The following is a 20096-nucleotide window of genomic DNA, read 5'->3' on the forward strand; positions in this document are numbered from 1 at the left end:
CAGTCAACTGCAGGATTAGTTAGGGTTTTATTCAATACAGTTCCTGCAGCCCTTATGCAGGCAATACTTCTCCTGACCCTGATGGGACTTTTGCCTGCATAATGATTGCAGAATTGTATTTTGTGTGGCAAGATTTGAACATTAATCAAAAACAATTGCTCTAAATGCAACATGTTTGCATCAATGTTAGTAATGCTTCAAGTTGATCAAGGTCAAATATACTGTGTACTGCAGATAGGAGAGACCTTGATAAATTATCTACTTGTTCCACTGCAGTACATATTTTAAAAAGAATTCCTGTGTTTCAATAGCAATTCTAGACAATACAATTTGCTATTGTATGTGAATTGTTATATTTTAACTAGAACCTTATCATCCACCACAATAAGTACCAGATTAAATGCTATAAAGAGCAAACAAAATTAACGTCAGACTGTGACTCTGAAGATATACATGACAATATTCTTTTTTTTTTTTTTTTTTCCTAAACAGCAATTTAATTACTGACGTAAGTAAGTTCAACACCAGGGAATATTAAAAATAAAGAAACAGTTTTTTCTCCTTTAACATTAAAATTAAACTAAATAGTACTCAAGCAGACATTGTAATAATTTAAAATATACCATATATATTTAAACTAAACATCAATAACTTGGAATTTTAACAATTTATCTGGAGAGAACATGTTTTGCAGAGAAAAGAAATGGAATGTAAATGAAATAAAAATCCCAATACAAACATCCAACAAATGTTTAAGGTATGCACTTAATAAAATGTGAGGTGTTTTCTTTAGTTCGCCTCAGCAGCTACACAAACACAGCTATAAACTAATTCCAGAAGTAGTAAAATTTGTGATAAGATGGATCCTATACTACACAAACAGATAAATCAGCCTAGGAAAGTGCTTTTATAAAACGATCAGGCACAATTTCATCTGAGTTTGGGATGTTTTCATTGTCTTTGGAAGAAGCGGGCATGCTATGCGTGTCCATGTTTTGGCCCAGTTTATTTTCTGCAAATGCTGTACATTTCAGATGCTGACTCATGTATTTGCTCTCTGCTGATATTTTTACATAACTATTCTTCTGCCTCTGATGATTAAAACAACTTGTATAAAGGAGATAACCACATCTGGGTCAAATTCTTGGAAACTATAAATAATGGGCCAGATTCTCTCCAGTGCCAAGATAATCTTGGGGCAGGAGGTCAGGGAGATGCAGTTAGGGAGTCATTTATATGGCTTCCTGATTCTCACACTGTGTAAGTTAGAGCAGCCATTGGGGTGGAGGGAGAGGAACAGTGGGAGAGAGGGACACGGGTATTACTGAAGAAGAACTGGGCACAACTCCCCAGAGTTTTGTAAGTCTAAATTGAAACAATGCTTTCAGATCTATAAAGAAAGGCACTACAAATAAAATTTTCAAAAATATCTAAGGCCATGTCTACACTACAATGGTAACAGCTGCACAAATAAGGAACTTCCTACATCAACACAAGGGCTTTTTGAGCTTTCTGAGAGGTAGGATGAAGTGGGTCTTTTACCTCAAGCAGTAGAAGCCAAGATCCAGAGATCTCAGATTTTCCCTTATCGTCCACCACCTTCTGAAGAGCAAATCAGAAAGGGACAGGAAATGAGGAAGGACAATGGATCTGCCTCTCCTCTTTGCACCAACCTACAGAGTCAGGGTGGGGCACTTGTGAAAGTGCAAGGGAGGGTCACCGTGCTGAATGATACACAGCATCCAATGAGCAATCCCAGGAGATATTATGCTTTCTAAGACTCAGGTCTCATCTGCACTTAAAAAGCTACAGTGGCAGAGTATCCATGGTACATTAAAGATTTTAATTTCAGCAGAGTTGACAAGAGTCCAACTCTGCAATCCTTATCCACATGAATAGCTCTGTCAACTTCAGTGGGACTTAGGGAGGTAGGGCTTCAGTTTTATTCTTGCGGTAAAGGTACAACAAATAAATGAGCCATACAATAAAATAATCAGCAGGGGGATGCAATTTATCCATTCACATTACTGTAGAGTTTCAGAAGAATTAACTGGGAGATATTTCATTATACGGCTAGGGTGTGACTTGCATTACACGTGCTCCCACAGAAATAAGGAGGAGTAAAAACTCCTCTCATATCACTACGCATCAGTACAGATGCATAGAAGCATGGTTACTTGTCTACTTTCTGCCACCTCAAAACAGATGGGCAGAGCACAGTGAAGAACAGGCATAGCCTTGGCCAAAGTAGTTGAGCCAGTGTGAGCCCGTAATCCATTATGGTAGGCTGGCAGTAAATTGCTACCCAAGGAAGCAATGAGGAAGTAGGGAAAGAACGGTGGTTCGGAGCTGTCTCTCTGAGCCAAAGTGCCTCCTGGTTTAGTGTCATTCAGGCACCACCTCTTACTGAGTGCTACGCCTAAAGTCAAAATCCCAGAATCTGGAAGCATCTTGCACAAGCGAGGACTTTGATCACTTGGTAATGGTTTTGCGCAGGGCCAGCCTCTGCAGGTCCTCAGCGCCCATGAACCACTCGCAGACATCAGTTTCATGCTCCCACCAGGGCTCTTTATTTACACATTGTCACCCACCACCATCTATCTATACGCAGTCCAGCCTAACAGGCCCAGGGGCCTCACTGCTCCAGCCACTGATCAAGGGACACTCACCCTCCTCTGGCTTCTCCCTTTGCTGGCTGTTTGCGCTCCTCCTCCCGCCTCCCCCCACACACACACTGCGTTCCTGGGAACCTTTATAGTGTCTGCCTAACAAGCCCGGCAGCGGCTCCTCATCAGCCCGCTCTGTGCAGGTTTCCTCAGCCTGTTCCAATCCCCCTCAGTTAGGGCTCCAGTGGCCGGGGGCTGACTCAGCCTGCTTTCTCCCAGCCCCCCGTCACAATCACCATTACATTTAAAAATAAAAAGTATTAAAAAAGGCTGAAAGTGCAAAAAGGCTTTTCAATGATGAAAGTATCTGTGCATAAAAGGGGAGGAGTTTACTGGCTATTTTATTGATCTTCTTTCAACAGCAGCGCTACCAAGCTCAGAGCTGGCGGCACACGATGTTGAGATCCAGGAGCTGGCTGCTGGTGCTGGGCATTTCTGTCCCCTTGAGGCAGTTGATGCAAACATCAACTCCTAGTAAAAAACCACTTCACAGAATGCTAATAAATACGGGATTACATGTATTTGCTCAGCAACGTTTAATACATCTGTAGTTAGGTCTACATAAAACAGCTCTATATACCTATATTTCTACACATAGACTTCTTAACATTTTGCAGGATACTTTGGAATACGCAGCAGTATTTTGGCGCCTTTTGCATCACTTCGCTGCATGCTTCATGCAATTTGTGTCAAATGTCAAAACTTTTCAGTTGATGGCTGTTAGCTCTGTATGGCAGTCAAGCTGAGTTTCACTTTGGGTTTTATTTACACTTTTTTAGCAGTTTCAGTTCATACAATTTTATACCTACTGAGTTCAGTGTTTGCCTATTTGTCTGAACCTATCTAGACAGCAGAAATGAGATCTTTGTTCTGGTCTGTATATTGTCTATTGTTTTGTGAATTTTGGGTGTTTCATCACTGAAGTTTCACAAAGTGAATAAATGTGTCTACGTGGATTCATGACATAACTTGATTTTGTCCAAACTTGAGATTGGGAATATATGATCAATAGATATAGAAGTATTGACACAAAACCCCATTAAAAACCCCAAATACATCATTCCTATCCAAAATAGTCACAAATTTGGTTTTAACATTCAACAAAAAGTTGAGGGAGTAAAGAACAGATTTTGATGAAACCTGGATAATTTAATTCATCAATTCAAGCTAGAAATTAGACATTTAATAAGGTTTAAGCTTTTGAAATTAAACTTCAAAACACAGCAGCATTCCATTCCCATTTTCTTTAACTGAAATAACCCTTAACAGAAGGCACTTGTTTTTTTGCTAGCGTTTATTGCATCGACTCCATAACTATCTACACTACCCATAAAATCCTCCTCTTTACGTAACGCAGTCTGAGGACAAAGGAACAAAATACAGATAGACAGACTGAAGATAAGAATTATCCATTGTCAAAGCTATTCTATATTCTTGCTCTATATATTAGCTAATAACCAAATATCCTGTTGAACTATACATACTGATTATCATTCTGTAATAAAAGTATCTATTTTAAATTAAAGCAGCACATACAAATAAAGTGTGTGACAAGAATATGGTAAAAAACCAAGTACATACGTTGAAGGTCAGGCTATACACAATTGTTTTTATTGGTTTCCTTTGTATATTTTTTAACCTGCAGAAACATAGCCTTAAACCACAGTAGATGATCACTGCATTGATTGACAGTTTAAGAAAACTGCTGGAGAAAAGTGATGAGAGAGAGGGAACTACTGGAGTATGAATTATTTTTAAAATTTTGCTTCCTCTTTCCCCCGTGACCCTGCTGCTGCTCCCCTTCTTTGTGCTGTGGGGAAGCAGGGAAGGGTATTTCATGTTGCATTTGGGCACCAGCTACCAGGCCGCTGAAAGACAGAGCTGACAGCTGTGGCTCATGAACAGTGATGCCATTAATATCTAAGTCTTTAGCTAAAGGAGAGCTCCCAGTACAAAACGGCAGTGCTTCCTCTTAGACAGGAGTGATATGGAGCCTGGAAAAGGGATCAGAGGAGTCTTCTTCATCCCCTTCCCCTGCAGCAGAGGAGAGGACTGAGATTACATGGCCACCCTGCCCAAGTTTGTTTGGTTGGTTTTCGCTAAGCTACCATGATAGAAAGGGAACGATGAGAGACCAAATGTCTCCCAGGAAAATAGTGCCTGAAGAACTGTTTTATGTGGGATGGCTAGTTTTTTGTTATTGTTTTTTTCCCCATGCTGGCTTAAAAGTGTTGGTTATCCCAGGTCCAAGAAGTGGAGAAGCAACTATCTGAGGTTCCCTGCACATGCATATTAGGCAGCATTTTTGAACTCCCAATTATGAAAATTACTGTATTGTTTGTAGTGTATTTCTTAAGCATTTAGTGTTCTATGAAAAGTCTGTCATTTAGAAAAGCATTCCAGACAAATTCACTGTAGGATAATCTATTTATAGAGACCCATCTTCACTCTACGCACCTTATTCTAAAGTGGTTGCCGCAAAATAGATGGCCACCTTACAACCATCTGTCTTTATACGTTAGTAACCTAGATATTTAAGGATCACACCCCTTATTCAGACTAAATCCAATTAATACTTGTTGTTTTATCAATCCAGGTAAGCAGTCTCAGAATAAAGCATTACTGCCCAAAGCAATCCTTAATAACCCCCTCTAACATTCTAGAGCAGTGGTTCTCAACAAGGGTACACAGAGGTCTTCCAGGAGGTACATCAACTCATCTAGATATTTGCCTAGTTTTGCAACAGGCTACATAAAAAGCACTAGCGAAGTCAGTACAAACTACAGATTCATACAGATAAAATGAGAAAAAATTTCAGTCAGTGTGCTGTGACACCTGTATTTTTAGGTCTGATTTTTGTAAGCAAGTAGTTTTGAAGTGAGATGAAAGTTAGGGGTACGCAAGACAAATCAGGCTCCAGACAGGGATGCAGTAGTCTGGAAAGGTTGAGAACCACTGCTCTATAGTACTCCATGTCTTGTTATGTCTTCCAACTCATCGCTGTTAACTGCTGACAAAGAGAGGGAGTAGGTCAAAAGTCAAAAAGTTTTAGTCCAGCTGCTTTATACCTGGCAGTGGTACAATATGAACCTACCTAGCCTGCTGACAGACATTGCAGAGCCATGCCTTGTTCTTCTTCTGATAGGAGCTGCAGTTCTTGCAGATGTTGTATTTGCAGTCTTGGCACTGCCGCTTGCTATTGATGAGAAAAGTGAAAGGAGAGCAACAGCGAATGCAACAGTGCTCGTTAAACTTCTGCTGCTTAGAAAGGATGTTGCACTTGTTACCCTCTTCATCGAGTTTCTGTTTCATTTCACTGGAACCAAAAAGAAGAACCAAAAAGACAAATCAAAATAATATTACATTTGATGTTTTCTCTGATCATCATTCAGCCCCCTTCCTACAACTTCATCAGGCCCAAAAATAATTTTCTATGGGAAAAACGCATGACAGAAAGGCATAGTCTAGTCACAGAACAGGGAATCAGGAGCTTCTGCATTCTAATTATGTCCTGACTGTGCACTTGGGCAAGTCACCAATTCTCTGGACCATGTTGGAGCAAACTGTATGACTACACACAGTTAAACTGATATAACTGAGAGAGAATGTGGCCCTCTTCTTCAGTTTCTCCACTTGTAAACTGGAGTTAATAATCAGTAGGGTTTTTTGAAGATTCACTGCTGTTTTCAGAATGCTTTGAAAATGAAAACCAGTGTTCAAAAGTGAAAGAGCTAGTTGAACAGTATTAAAAAAACCCCTGAGTAATGAAACCTTAAAAACACCAAGTTTGTGTGATCTGATTCATGGGATTGTATTATTCATAAGAGCCCCAATTCAGCTAATCACTTAATAACATTGTTCACTTCAATGAGATTTAAAAACTTTGCTGAATCTGGGCCAATATTTAACCAGCAGCTGATTATTTGTTAAAATGCTTGCAAACCCTGAAAGCTCTATGAAATTTAGCACAAATATTTACTCATCCAGAAATTCATACCAGAAGTGTGATATTTATTATTTGCTATTCTATTGTTTAAAATATATCAGTCATCCAATCAAAAAGCAGAAACAATGCCATGTGACTTAGGCGACTGACCACACAACACAAATAACAAAGAGATATAGTCAAAATGAGCAGTTTGCAAACACTGTATGGGCTGCAAAATAGTCATTGAAATTATTCAGCAAATACTTAAGATCAATTAATACACTACTAGAAGAAAATCAGGATTGGTTCATGAAAAATTTCCTAATAAAAATGGCCTAACATTTGCACAGAATAATATTAGAATGAATAGCTTGGCCACTTCTAATAACTGATCATTATTATTTAGTATGTATGACTAGGATAACACAGGATAACATCAAAAACTCATATACAGCAGGACATTTTGATTAACACACAGCAAAACAGAATCACAATTCAATGACTTTAATTTAAATTAACACTTTTGGATTTCTAAATTACTACTCCACTGATAAAAGAAAAAAGAAAAAATGTGTATTTGTTAGTGCCTATGTATTCAGAAATTGGTTTAAGATGCAGTATATAAATCACTGTAAACAAAGCTTGGAATGGTTTCTATGCTTGGAATAGTACTGTACTATTCATCTTCCTATCTGCCATTTCCACCTCTTAAATTCATAACTCAAAGTGAAAACAGTCCATTTTGCGAAACCCTTACATACCAATTCTAAAGTTAAAGTCTAAAAGGCGTGCAATTACATCAGTGATATAAAGGGTATATTTTCCAAACCAATACAGACCTCGGTATTAAATTGAACTCCGCATGCACATGAGATGTTTTGAATATTTAACACCATGGACCTAGTTAGCCACTGGTGGTATTGATCCGTCTTGGAGCAGCTGAAGAATACGGTATTGCTTAGTTATGCCAGATAGGCAAATCAAGCATAAGTACAATGTCTATGCAGTTCCAAAGGAAAGGCTTATTTTATTTAAGACTTTTTTCCCCAGGGGGGAATAATTTATTTCTGTGAATATCCAGTAGAAATATCACAGTTCAAACAGACATGAGAACACCACATACACGGACAAGTTAAGGGAATACAGTTTGTTTAAGAGTAAATAAACTGGACCAAATTGATTCCTGAGGTAACTTCACAAACTCAATGGTTATGCCAGGGATGAATTTGGCTCATTATTTTTAAAGAGTGAGCATGAAGACTATATTTAACCGAGGAAATGTAAAGGGAAGAAAACCATTTGCAGTAGTAAAGCTCTTGATTGTGTGGCAGTGTAATGACCAGCCACAGAGGGAAGGGAGAATGGAAGCCCCTGCCAAAATTTTCTTTTTTACTTTGTCTACAATCAAGCCTAATTCTGCCAGAGAAATTTGTTTTAGAATTGTGTGTTTTAGGAAAGAGAGATGTATACTTACATTGTCAGGCTAAAATTAATTCATTCATTCTTCTGATTGAACCAAATGGCATTGTTCTGACAGTTTATGTAAAAAATATGTATTTAACTTCAGTCTATGCTTTGGATAGTGGATGTTTTCTGGCATGTCATCCTACGCAAAAGCCAGTTTAGGAATATTATTTAGCATAATGCTTTTGGTCTAATTCTCTCAATTACATTTTGATTGATAGTCCCCTTCCTCTTTTCTTTTTCTATACTGTGTAAAAATGTTCATTGTCATTGCCATGCTTCAATTTGTTTTTAATGTCCTAAAGGAGTTTAGCCAGCTTTATACTAAAAAGGAGAGACCAGATTTGTGGCTTGACTATCTAATACTAAGATTTATGATCTGTTACAGTAGATATCTTGGTGTTCTGAAAATATGTACTGCAAATCAGATTATACAGATTTATAGGTACCTATAATTTGTAAACTGATAAAACTCAGTCATAATACCATACTTGTGATGAAACAGCTGGCGCTAGAGGTAAGAATGAAACTGGGAGTCAGGACCCCTTGATTTTCTTCCCAATTGTTCCTTTTATTTGCTGAGTGACTTTGGACAAATCACTAGATTTTCTATACTTCATTTTACCTCTCTCTAAAACAGATACAATAATACAGAATGTTTCCAAATCCCATTGCTGCTAGGAAGCCTAATTGTATGCAAAATACTTTGGGATCCTTATATGAAAGGTACTAGTTCAAAATATGTTGCTTCATTTCACACTAGTTGTCAAAAGAGCTATCTAGTTTGCTTATAGGATTCCCCTCCCATGATCATAGCATCTGATCAATTGATCTAAATATTGTTCTGTTCCCATCACCAGTACAGTATGCAGGCAATTGAGTTTTCATTACTAAATATGTTTTTTTGTGTGTGCAGTTCTATAATCCTTACTGCCCTGTTTGTGCTCAGAATTGGACAGACCTATTCTGAGGGTTCCAATCGTTTTGAAGTGTTACCATTTGTATTACACAAGTCTCATTACAGTACCTCTCCAAAAACTGCTCCTCAGTTTCAGATACCTCCTAAGCATTTTATCCTCAGCAATGCCCTCCTCTCCCCAACCCCTCCCAAATTTGTACAAAACAACAGGCTATTGGATGTAATTGCACCATTTACTGAATATATAAACAGTTACAGAAAAGCCTCAGAAGGTATGTCTACACAGCATTGTGGAGTAAGTGGGTGGAGAGTGAGCTACAGAGCTCAAGCTCCAGCCTGAGTCACAATTTCAAAGTGCTGTCTATACAGCTATTTTTAGAGTGTTAGCATGAGCCCTGTTAGCCCCAAGTCTGTGAATCTGAGCTGAGAGGCTAACCATCTCCAAAACTCACTCCAAAACGTTGTGTAGATATGCCCTTATTGGGCCATTCTACCACACATTTTTAGAAAATCAGTTTCAGTTCTAGTTTGCAGTTGATAAGGTTATTTGTCTTTTTTCTAAGCTCCAACTTGATATTCATGAAGTTCAGAACTGCTGTAATTATTCTGTGTGCATTTTAACAAATGAAATAGACCTGTAGCAAATCCTCAAGCCGGTATTGTATACCACAGACATTTTTCTTCAAGGGGCATTACTCATGGCTGCACACTTCGAGAAAGAAAAGCTGTAATCTCATTCTGCGACAGTACTATATATGTTGACAACAGGCTACAACAACATGATATTGTATTTTTTAAATGAAGTAGATTTAAAGTATGCTTGTGAAACAGGTAAAAGCAGCTGTTACTACACATCTGCAAAAGTTATTTGGACTGAACTAGAAAAAATAGCATCTAGCAGTGGAAGAGCCACAGGCATAAGATAAGTATGCCCTACCTCAGTGTTTCTCGACAGGTGGGTCGCAACCCCTGCTGGAGAAGGGTGGGGGAGAGGAAAGGGGGAATCAGAAAAGGCATTCTGAAGGACTGCAAGGGTTTAAACATTGTATTATGCTCTAAAGCAAAGAAAATCTTGCTCTCCCACTCCCTGCACATGCTTACCTTTCAAGGTCAAATATTCTTGAAACATATAACTTCTATAAGGCTTATCATCACTGATACTTTTTTACTTTGATAGTTAATGAAAAGGAAGTTGGGAAAAAATTTTGACTTCACATTAGGGGTCACCAGCCTGAAAAGGTTGATAAATACTGCTCTAGCTCAACCAGAAGTTATGAGCTTGATGCAGAAATCACTTGGCCTGGGTTAAATAGATGGTCAGACTAGATGATCCCTCCTGACCTTAAAATCTATGAATCCCTGTAAATTTTGAAATCTAGACTGGTCAAAGCACTCACGTAAGGAACAATCCTCCAAAGCAATCGTGTAGAGGAATGGACAAAAATGACCAACTCTTTATTTTGCTTCTCTAATTTCTAGACGTGTGTGACAAGTACGGACTATGCATCAGTCTATACGGGTTCTTCATCTAAACAAATGACTAACAGTGAACACAACTGAAGACATCATTCACACGTAGTGAAAACAGTCTAAGACACTAGATACGTACTGGGGGCAGCCAGCCCCTATCGCTTGTGTTGCCAGAGCTACACTATTTTAATGCACTAGCTCAATCAGAACTAGCGTGGCTACGTCTCCTCGAACTTGGCATTACGCACTCACCTCAAAGAGTAGACACTCCCTAAATGAAAGGGAAGGGGAAGTTTACAGAAGATGTGTATATGGGCATAGAAAGGAAATGCATGGAAGAGTCTTTAGAACTTTGTAGGAAACTCTGGGTCATTTGCCTTCTCTTGTTGCTTCACCAAGCCTTTGCTTCCTACGCTCTCCTAGCTGGCCAAATAATAGCTCCTGCTATTGAAAACATGAAGCGAATGCACCTTACAGGCTCAGAAACCAGAAACCGAGTAAAAAGCGCTCAACGTTTATTTATTTTTTAACCTCATGATTTTTAAGCCAACCTCATGATTTTTCAGGGCTGACTCATGGTTTTGAGTGCTTGGGGGCTTGGCATTACTGTAGGTATCTTCCCCTTCACTGTTGATGCACTCCTCTCGCTAAATCACTGTCAAGCTCCAATGCAGCCGATAGGTTACATTGACCAAAATATGGTTCAACTGTTCAGCTGTTGCAAGTTTATTGAAAATACTTGAAAAAAGAAGGTGCAGAGGGAAGCAAAGGAGCCTATTAGAGAATGAGGAATCAGTACCAATATTTCAGGAATGGGATTAGCTGGTGGGCAGGATGACCAGTATTGTGAATTAGCCCATTTTCACAGCTAGATCATAATGTAGACTAGGACAACAAGGCAGGGAATAAAAGGCAACCCTGGGGCTCTCTCTCACAGCAGGGAGAGGCAACCTGGTTCCGAAGATCCAATAACTTTAGGTAAGCTTTAAAAGGTTTCGAGTCTTATCTGAACCTCACATTATGTGCCATAGCCTAGTAATGAGAGTTTGTAACCCCATGTTAGTTATTGCTGTTGTTGTTACTGGGCAGCAGAGCCAAACCTTTTCTATGACGTTTCCTTTTATTCCAGTTGTTTTTATTGCTAGAAGAGAACATTGTACAGAAACTTTTTGGAAAGGGAAAAAGCTAATATTTTACCTCAGGTGCTTACATGGCCCCCTCCCTCAAGTACCCTCCAAAGGCAGGCTGTAGCATGACAAGTGCACCTGCCTCAGTTTTCCCTTTATGCAAAGGAATGTCATCTCCCACAATGACAAATTCAAACCCTTTTATTCAGATGAAAAGACTTCAAGTCCACAGACCCCTCACAGTAAAAACAACTCCTCTTAAACTCCTAAAATAAAACAAGGTTACCATGCAGCTGCTTTTCAATCCCATTCAATGGGCCACCATTCCCAGGTCACCCACGCAAGAGTCATTAGTAAATGTTCCTTTAGCCCTGTTTCAGGGGCCCATCCTCCATGTCTTCTACCCAAAAGGTCCAAGACCCACTTTTCTTGTAGCCCCAAGTCAGATCTATCGCAAGAGGATTCCCTGAAGTGTTTCACTTCTCCAGATCTCCTCAGCTATGAGTCTTACCTCTTCTTAGGGGAACTTTCTTCCAGGACCAACCGCTTGTTCCTGGGCTCCTCTCACAGCATGCCACTCAAGTCTTCTGCCAGAGGACTCCTTGCAGTGTTACACTCCCCAGGCCTTCTTGACTGAGTACTATCCCTGCTCCTGGGGACCTCCTTCCAGAGTCAACCCCTTGCTTTTGGTCCCAGCTAGCACTGACTATGCTGGTTCCTAGGTGCCACTGCACCAGCCTTCCTGCAACTTGGCAGGGTTCCCCTGCTCTAGACACTCCTCTCAACAGTTTTCCTCAGAACTCATCACTAGCAGCTCATGGTCACTGCTCTCCTTTTGTGTTTTCTGTGGTTCTTTTCCTTGGGCACTTCTCTGCTGCTCCTTCGGGCTCTCTTCTATGCTCCGGCAGCTCTCACTTCCCCCTCCTGTCTTCCTTTAGGAATCTTCCCCCTCTAAAGTTTAGATGCTCTCTTTTAAGTCTAACTGTGGGTCAACTGGCCAGGCACAGGTGTACGGGCTTCTTCCTTCTTAAAGGGTTACTGTCACCCAGTTACTCCCCCATTACCACAGTATTTGACTCCCTCATAATATTTAATGTATTTATCTTCACAGCACTCCTGTGAGGTCGGGATGTACCATTATCCCTATATTACAGATAGGGAAAGTAAGGCACAGAGAGGCTAAGGTTACGTCTACACTGGAGCTGGAGGTGCAATTTCCAGATTGAGTAGACAGACCTACACTAGTTCTGACTCAGCCAACACACTAAAAATCAGTTGCGTGAGCAGCAGGATGGGTTGGCTGCCCCAAATACATACCCAGGGTTTCAGATAGGATTGTAGTCAGGGCTTCTAGCCAGTCCCACTGCTGTAGCTATGCTTCTATAGCTTGCTACGTCAATCAGAGCTAACACAGGTATTGTTTACTTGAGTTAGAAGTTACACTTCCAGCATGGTGGCACCTTAAGTGACTTGCTCAAGGTCACTCAAGAAGTCTGTGGCAGAGCAGGAATTTGAACTCGGGTCTCCCAGGACTCTGTTTCCAGGGTCTGGCCTAGTCACTGGACAATTCATCCTCTCTTCAGTACCTTCCTAATGGGTGCACCCAAATATTTCTTCAGGGAATCAACATGGCAGGCAGCCCCACTTATTCCAGTACATTAGGGCCAAATGTGTGCCTGCATTTTCATAAAACCATAGAAATGTAGTGCTGGAAGTGACCTCAAGAAGTCATCAAGTTCAACCCCCTGTGCTAAGGTAGGACCAAGGATACCTAGCCCATCCCTGGTGTTCTTAAAAACCACCAATGATGGGGATTCCACATTCTCCACTGGAAGTCTACACCAGAGCTTAACAACCCTGGTAGTAAGTCCTGGTCTACATTACAAAGTTCGGTTGACATAAGCTGCCTTGCGCCAACCTAATTGTGCACGTTTACACTTAAATTTGTCCCCCACTGATGTAAGTGCTCCATTACACCAACATAGTAACACCACCTCCTCAAGCAGCATAGAGCCCTGGTCGACGTACCAAGGTCCATCTGGCACAAATGTAAACATTTATGTCACCTATGTTGATCCTAACAGTCCTCCAGCAGCTGTCCCACAATGCCCAACACTGACCAGTCTGGTCACAGTTGTGAACTCCATTGCCAAGGGATCATGGAAATCTGAAGCTTCCCCCGCCCCCCCAACACACGCACACCTTTTAAAACCCTGCAAATTTTAGAAATGCTTTTTCCTGATTATCCATCTTGGTGAGCACACTTAGTGACTTTCCGCTGTTGTGTGCAACTGCACAACTGACCATGCCAACTACATGCTCCAGAGGTGCTCTGGCCTGGAGTAGATAAAGTATATTGGGTCACCTGGGCCTATGGGGAGAAGAGGCTATAGAAACACAGATACGGACCAGCCATAAAAAGGTGGACATCTACAAACAGAATGCGTGGGGAATGCAAAAGAAGGGTTCGACAGGGATCAGCAGCAGTGCAGTGTGAAAGTGAAGGAACTGCAGCAGGTGTACAGAAGGCCAGGGAGGCCTAGAGTTGATCTGGTAGCGAGCTGCATGCCATACTCAGCAGGGACCCAACCACTACCCTGGCACATCACCGTTGATTCCTCCAAGAAGCCCAAGTCCATGAACAGTGATGAGGAGGAAGGTCCAGCTCTGCTATGAATCAAGGCTTGTTTGAGACTCCCCCTGTAATCCAGTCAGTCCTAGCAGTTGAGCACAGGCAAGCCTGATGCAGGGGAAGGAACCTGAGGAAGCGTGTAAATTTATTTCCTGTTACAGTAGGCACTTTCAGAGAAACTTTCATGGAGGTACGCTGCAATCCTCTCCTGGCAGCTTTATTTCTTTTTCTGCGGACACTTTCCCATACCAGTCTGTGATAAATTTGACAGGCACCGTTGCAGTAAACAGGAGAACGGCATACGGGGCCTGGGTGACTTTGGGACACTAGCAGCAGCTGTGCTCTCTGTGCCTTTGTTACCCTCAGGAGTGAGATATCAGCTAAAATCACCAGTACCTGTGGAAAATGGTGCCAGTATGCAGCACATTGCCCTATACTCATAGTTTCGTACCACCGAGCAATTCCCTCACCTCTGGTGGGCCACATTCACCATGGCTGGAGCTATGAGTGGTGCCATGCAGAGATACACAGAGGCAGAAATGTCACTGAGCATGTCTTGTACAAAACTTTAGAGGAGGATGGAAAGGGAGTTCTGAACCTTAGCTTTCACTTTCTGTTGTCATTATACTGACAATAGTACCTCTGTGTGGTTTATCTGCAGCCCCCTCTACACCCATGGAAAGCCTGAGCCAGACAAGGAGAAGAAAGAAAAGGAGTTGGGATGACATGTTCAGCAAGATCATGCAAGGCACTGCTGCTCTTGATTGTCAGCAGAGGCCCAAGAGGATGAACATGGTAGACTGTATGGAGAAGGAAAGAGCAGAAAGGAGAAGGCCTAGGAGTCCCTGTAAGAAAAGGAGAAGGAGATGCACCAGGGCATAATGGGGCTTCACTGGCAGCAAACACAGATGCTGCATCCTTTTGTGGATCTACAGGTTCAACAATCATGGGCTCACCTCCCTTCGATGTCCATGGTGAACTCCATTTCAGCACCTCCCTACACCCCCAGCCCCAACATTCCACGTGGCATCAGGGACTGCAGCCGTACCCCACCACTCCACTCCAGGGGACATTAAGGATAACCAGAGCTTCATATGCACTGACCTGGAAGAGCCATAGCTAACATATGTGTAGCTAAAATGAACTTGAATATTCTTTCCCCTTCTTTAAGTTCTGTTTATATATTTCTTAAGTTTTTAATGTATTTGCTTTTGTCTTCCACATAATCTCTTTTTAAGTGGTTTGTCACTAATAAAACTTTTTTGTCCAGAAAATAATTCATCTCTATTAGTTCCTAACATATGCTGTAGAATGACTAGCAGGAGTGAAAGCACCACTAGTTATTATTGTACAGTGTGATACAACTCATAAGATCAGTAACAAACGCAGTGTAATCATCATAAACATACCGCAAGCACCACAAAATTAATAGGTTCGTTGTCTGTGTTATAATAGATGTACATCAAGCACCACTCAATTCTTGACATGCCCCCAAATTGCAGGGCCAGGTGGAGCACAGTACACCACAATGCATTACTATGGTTCACTGTTAAAATGTGCTTTCAACGCCTCCCTGAGCCATATAGCTCTGCATTGAGCTCTTCTAACAGCCCTTGTATCTGGCTATTCAAACTCAGCAGACAGTTGTTCCATCTCCACCCTCTGCCCTAGCAGCAACTTTTCCCCCTTTGCTTCAGAGATATTATGTAGGACATAGTAGGCAGCTATAACCATTGGGGTTTTCTTTCACTAAGGTCCAATCTTGTGAATAAACAGCACTATCATTCCTTCAATCAACCAAAAGCACATTCACTTGTCATTCTTCACCTGCTGAGCCAGTCGTTCAATTGTTCATTTTTAAGGTGGCTGGTGTGTGGCTTCATGAGCCAAAGGGAGAAAGGAATAGGATGGGTCACCCATAGTCATTACTGGCATTTCAATACCGCCAATATTTCCCAACAGGTGGATTACTAACGTCCTTCCCAGGGCCAGTCCTAAACCAAATGGCACCCCAAGTGAGGAGCGTCTTCGATGCCCCTTCTCCATTTGTTAAATTTTTGAATACCTTATTTTTATTGCATTTGTGGCCAATTTCATGACTTGGACGCACAATTTGCAAGCATAATTTATCCCCATCATAAGACAATAATGTGCACACTAGGATCTGTAAATCTGTATTTAATCAAGCCATGTATAAGCAAAAAAAATTTTTTTCCTCTAAGCTTATAGAAACTTTTTAATTTTAAGAATAAATGAAATGTACTAACATCACGAAATTGAACTTGCATCAACGTTGGGTGGGCCAGTATTAAACAGTGTTACAGAAGGTGACAGCCTTAGAATGTTAACCCTAATCCTTTAGTTCAAAATATTACTTTTCTTGCCTTTGCCCTTGCGAACTGAAGCACAGCATCAGAGAGATCCAAAGACTGGCCAATGCCATTTTCAAGCGATAAAATAGCATGTGATGTCAGTCTCTCATCAGCCATTGTCGATCGAAGATATGCTTTAATGAGCCTGAGCTTTGAAAAGCTGCGCTCACCACTTGCAACTGACTGGCAGGGTAAGCAGAATCCTGAAAGCTAGCCACACTTTAGGAACGTGTCCTTCACCTCTACATTATGAATGAACTGGAGACTTGAAGTGGAGAGTGTTTCCCATGTGGCAAAATGTGACGGATGTTGTCCAATTCAACATAGAGGTTATCATCATTGACGTCCGGACATTCCCCATGTCTCAGCATCCGGTGAAGATCTGTACAATTATTCAAGAGTGTTTTCCTGTCTGCCAGCAGCTTACTACGGTCATACAAAAACACGCAAGTCTTTTAGTGGTTCTTCATTTGTCCAAACGTTTTTTCAACGTATACTCGTGCAGTGCTAATGAGAGAGCAAAAATACTCCCTCTTGAATTTTTCTTCCAAGCTTCCCATCACCTCATCTCTGCCCTCATAACCAAACTGTCTCTTCTTCCAATGAACATGAGTTCCTAAGCTCCTAAGTTTTCCCCCATTTCTTTGGCGACCATGATGGCATCTTAAAATCCATTGTCTTTGTAGTCCACAACGAAATCATGGCAGCTTCTCATCAAAGTAGTAATGGTCGCAGTGTCCATCGACTGAGTTTGTAATACCTTGCTTATGTTTACTTGGAACAGGATATTGTGCCAAATCACAACTGAGAGCAGAAATCTGAAGTCTGGTTTGCCAAGCTTTGCACTTCAGGTCAGATTCCAGCTTTGGTTTTATTCAGCTGCGCCAGTTCCGACAGAGCTTTATAAACCTCAGTCAGTTGGTACCTCACTGGCCTCATGCTGTCAATGCGGCTCTCCCAGCAAGTGTCACTTAGCAGCTTCATGGTTGGATTTGTAACACTGTCCGTGAGGATCTTCCACCTGATAGTTGATGCTGAAAACAGACCTGGGTCGCCTGCTCCTAAATCCAACTCTGGGGTCCCTGCTTGCGGCTTTCTGAACAATCCTGGGTTCTTAAAGATGCAAGCGTCATGCACCTTCCCTGACCAGCCCACACTGATGTCGGTGACGCATCCCTGGTGATCCACCAATGCTTGCATAACTAAAGAAAAACAGTCCTTTCTGTTGCTATATTCTGTAGCAAGGTGCGCTGGGACCAAAATAGGGATGTGCAGGCTGTCTATTGCTCCAGTACAGTTCGGGAACCCCACTGCTAAAAATCCAGCCACTGTGTTCTGCTCACTGCAGAGAGTCAGAGCCCTGAGTAGCAGGAGACAATTAATGGCCTAGACACTTCCTTGATGGCAGCCCCCAAAGTGGATTTTCCAACTCCAGAATGATTTCTTAATGACCGGCAGCAATCCACGATGGGATCCCCACTCGCTTCTCCACTGTCAGTGCAGCTCTCATTTTGGTGTTGCTGTGTTGAAGGGTTGGGGTGAGCTCGGCACACAGATCCAGGTGCGTGGCCTTGTGCATCTGAATGTTCTGCAGTCACTGCTCATCATCCCAAGTCTGCATTATGATGGGATCCCACCAGTCAGTGCTCATTTCGCAGACCCAGAAGCGACGCTCCACCATCTGCTACTGCTCTGTGAACACCACAAACCACCTTGAATTCGTTCTCGCTATTTCCAACAGCAGCCTGTCCTCTAGGAAATTGTCATGTGCCCTGCGACTCTTGTTGCAGCTCTGCAAATACAGGAGGATTGTGCATTCTCTGCTTAAAAGAATATCATGCAGAGCTGTGCAAGCTCCATGCTGCTATCAGAGATGGCGGACAGCAACACATCCATGTGGGCTATTGGGATTTTAAAAATAAGCATGAACATTATGGAATAGGGTTGGCATTATGGAATAAAGTTGCATGATGGGAACTTGATCCCGCAGAGTCAGTCACCTCTATGTGGCTCATTTCTACTCCACCATGCATTCTCAAAAGACAATGATGAGTTGCACCAACCCATCTTGCACCACACTGTGCATTGGCACAAGAATTCCTGTTGAGTACGCACAGCACTGACACAAAGAGCTAAGTATACACGCACACAAGCAATAGACTAACTACAGCGGCTTTATGCCAACGTAACTTGCATCAGCGGAAGTTTGTAGTATAGAAATATCCTTCGAAAGGTTTTCCTAATATCTAACCTAAATCTCACATACAGCAGAGAACTGAGCTTAATCTGCAGCAAGAGAGATTTAGGTTAGAAAGCTCTGGAAATGCTTCCAAGGAAGGCTGTGTAATCCCCATCATTGGAGGTTTTTAAGAAGAGGTTGGACAAATACCTGTCAAGATGGCCAAGTTTTACTTGGTGCTGTCTCAGTACAGTGGGGTGGACTTGATGACTTCTCGAGGTCTCTTCCAACCTTAATGTATGATTCTATGAAAATACAGGAACAAATTCAGCCATAATGTACTGCAATAGGTGGGGCTGCATGAGGTGTAAATCAGGTGTAAATATGGGTCATAAGTACAAGTTACTAATTCCTTGCACATCATTAGTTCTAATTATTGTCCTCTACAGCTTTTTGAATTAATTGAAAGAGACCATATGCATTTACCTTCTATGTACTGAATGATAACAACAGATATGAGCTCTACAGTAAATATGCTATAAAAATAGGATTCTGCACATTTAAATTAATCCTTGAGTTTGCCATTTATTGAATAGGCATAATCTGAATAATTATATGAAATATAGGAAAAAGTAAAAAACCTATTGTTTAGGTCTAGTTAATGCCTTGATAAATATACCCAAATATGTTCCATTTGTAGTCACGTCAGCATACAATATTTTTGAAATTGTATAGTTACCTGCAAAAGAAAAGAGCATTAGTGTGCACACACACACACAGCCTGCATTTGGGGACCCTTCCGGGAATTTGCTATATCTTTGTTCTGTTCACAGAGTATTGACTTAGCAGCAGCAGGCAAAAATGTGACAGCAGTGAGGATGCAACAGCAAGGGATGCAGAATAAGTCCAAAAAAAAACCCACAGGAAAAACACAAAGTGTTGCTGAGGACTCAACACTCCACACAAAGGAGCTCATAAATAATTACAAGTAAGACAATTGTACCAGAAATCAGAACAGAGAATATTTAATAATCCCATTGTTTCAGTTGCCATTTCCTTCTCTTCCCCACTATCTTGCTGATGTTTCTTCCCTAAGAGATTATTTTCTCCTTGAGCATTTTATGTCTGTAATACATATGATGTTGTTCTAGTTAGTTGGGTTTTTTAAATCACAAACTTGCTAGTTTTCAATATTTTTCTTCATCTTTAATTGTGTTTCACTTACAAAGAGAAGTAAATGCAGGAGGATGAGGATTTGGCCCAGTGAATTCTATAAAATGGTCAATGAAATGGTATTTCTTCTCTATGCTACCAAAGACCTATGGTGAAATCCTGGTCT

At 41.3% G+C, this 20096-nt stretch overlaps 1 protein-coding gene across 4 annotated transcripts in view; it reads right to left on the reverse strand.

Moving 5' to 3' along the window:
• MYRIP (myosin VIIA and Rab interacting protein) overlaps positions 1–20096 on the reverse strand; it is a 338330-nt gene that overhangs the window by 160987 nt on the left and 157247 nt on the right. For 2 of the 4 annotated variants that reach the window (XM_067560851.1, XM_067560850.1), the window contains exon 3: positions 5761–5982. The exons of 1 other annotated variant lie outside the window; for it this stretch is intronic. In XM_067560851.1, the coding sequence (XP_067416952.1) occupies positions 5761–5982 (222 nt within the window). Of the gene's footprint in view, positions 1–5760; positions 5983–18967; positions 19071–20096 lie in introns of those variants that run through there. One more of the 4 variants, XM_067560852.1, reaches the window with a different exon arrangement.

Source organism: Emydura macquarii, unplaced genomic scaffold, assembly GCF_026122565.2.
Source record: "Emydura macquarii macquarii isolate MOO-44397 ecotype Brisbane River unplaced genomic scaffold, CSIRO-AGI_Emac_v2 contig_2321, whole genome shotgun sequence".
Classification (NCBI taxonomy): domain Eukaryota; kingdom Metazoa; phylum Chordata; order Testudines; family Chelidae; genus Emydura; species Emydura macquarii.